General features: G+C 46.1%; 1 protein-coding gene across 1 annotated transcript; it reads left to right on the top strand.

Annotated features, from left to right (window-relative positions):
- The first annotated feature begins 249 nt into the window (after positions 1 to 249).
- LOC149148064 (uncharacterized) lies at positions 250 to 1,044 on the top strand. Its single transcript, XM_089442060.1, has one exon. The coding sequence runs from the start codon at positions 250 to 252 to the stop codon at positions 1,042 to 1,044; it is 795 nt and encodes a 264-aa protein (XP_089298186.1).
- Positions 1,045 to 1,342: the final 298 nt, after the last annotated feature.

Genomic DNA, 1,342 nt, shown 5'->3' with positions numbered 1-1,342 from the left:
AACAAGGAAGAAGAATCTGTGCTCCACTTAATGCAGACATGCCATCTGAGCCAAAAAATATGGGAGAAGGTGGCTTTCCGCTGTCAGAAGGAAGGGCGAATTCGAGGGGATATAAGAGAAACAATCCGCCAATGGCCTCAAGCACCTTACCAATGCACAATCCTTAATATCCTATGGCAAATTATCCCAGGATTCCTCATGTGGAATATCTGGAAGGAACGTAACAGGAGGATCTTCAAGAAACAATCAATGACTCTAGAGCAGGTCTGGGAAGGATTTCATAATAACATCAGCGAAACTCTCTCAACAAAAGCATGGTCTAAAGAGGATCTTCCGAAGCAACCTCAGGAATGGGCAATCTGGAATAATTGGCAAATAAAGATACAAGATAAGATTCTGGCCAATCCCAACCCAGGGCAACATCGAACCAACACAGCAAAATGGACATCACCACCTGTCAATACATTTCAATTGAACTTCGATGGTGCATCGAAGGGTAATCCGGGCCAGACAGGTTATGGAGGTGTTATAAGAGACCATCGAGGTAATCCTCTTGTAACTTTCTTAGGTACCATTGGCTGGAATACAAATAATGCAGCGGAGCTGGAAGGACTTTGGAAAGGCCTCATTCTGGCGCAGCAGGGCAAGGTTTTTCCCTTGATAGTAGAAGGGGATTCACAGATTCTTATAAACATGGCTCTAAAGCTACAACAGGGATCCTCAGTTCACAAGATTAGTAGAAGTTGGAGATTAGCATCCAGATTGAATCAGGTTCAGCATTGGTTGCAAGAGAACAGAGCAGTCTCTTTCAAGCATACAAAAAGGGAAGGGAACAAGCCTGCGGACTTCCTAGCTAATTTAGGTGTGGATAATGATAAAGATTTCTCAGCTGGACCTCTTCATGAAACAATCTCGAAGGACCATCTTCCCAATCTCCAGGCACTACTAGATGAAGATAGGCAGCCACAGGTTGTTTCACACCCGGATGCGGGTGACACTTGGATTCATCTGAACACATGCAATGGGGGGCAGCTGTGGTCTTAAGATCGTCTGGCCGGACGGTCTATTAACTCGCCCTTGCCAAGCATTAACGCAGTTTGCGGTGGAGAGGATGGCTCTGCAGAAGAGGGATGGTCTCACGCGAGGCGAATTGATTGTCCTGTACGCAGTTCTATGGAGTTTTGGCTCCATTGCCGCCAGATCGTTCAGTTCCACGTCCTATAAAATGAAGCGTATGAATCAGTTCAGTGATTTGAGGCATTGTTATGTTCAGTTGTCTGGGTGTAAGATTGAGCCGAATGCTGGCGGAAGGGGTAGGGGCCATAGCCTAACCTCTGTTCCA

Source organism: Pinus tabuliformis, chromosome 9 (assembly GCF_031772625.1).
Source record: "Pinus tabuliformis cultivar Carrire ecotype Pingquan chromosome 9, CPIR1, whole genome shotgun sequence".
Lineage (NCBI taxonomy): Eukaryota > Viridiplantae > Streptophyta > Pinopsida > Pinales > Pinaceae > Pinus > Pinus tabuliformis.
The sequence above is the reverse complement of the archived record's forward strand: the minus strand, read 5'-3'. Positions and strand labels throughout refer to the sequence as shown.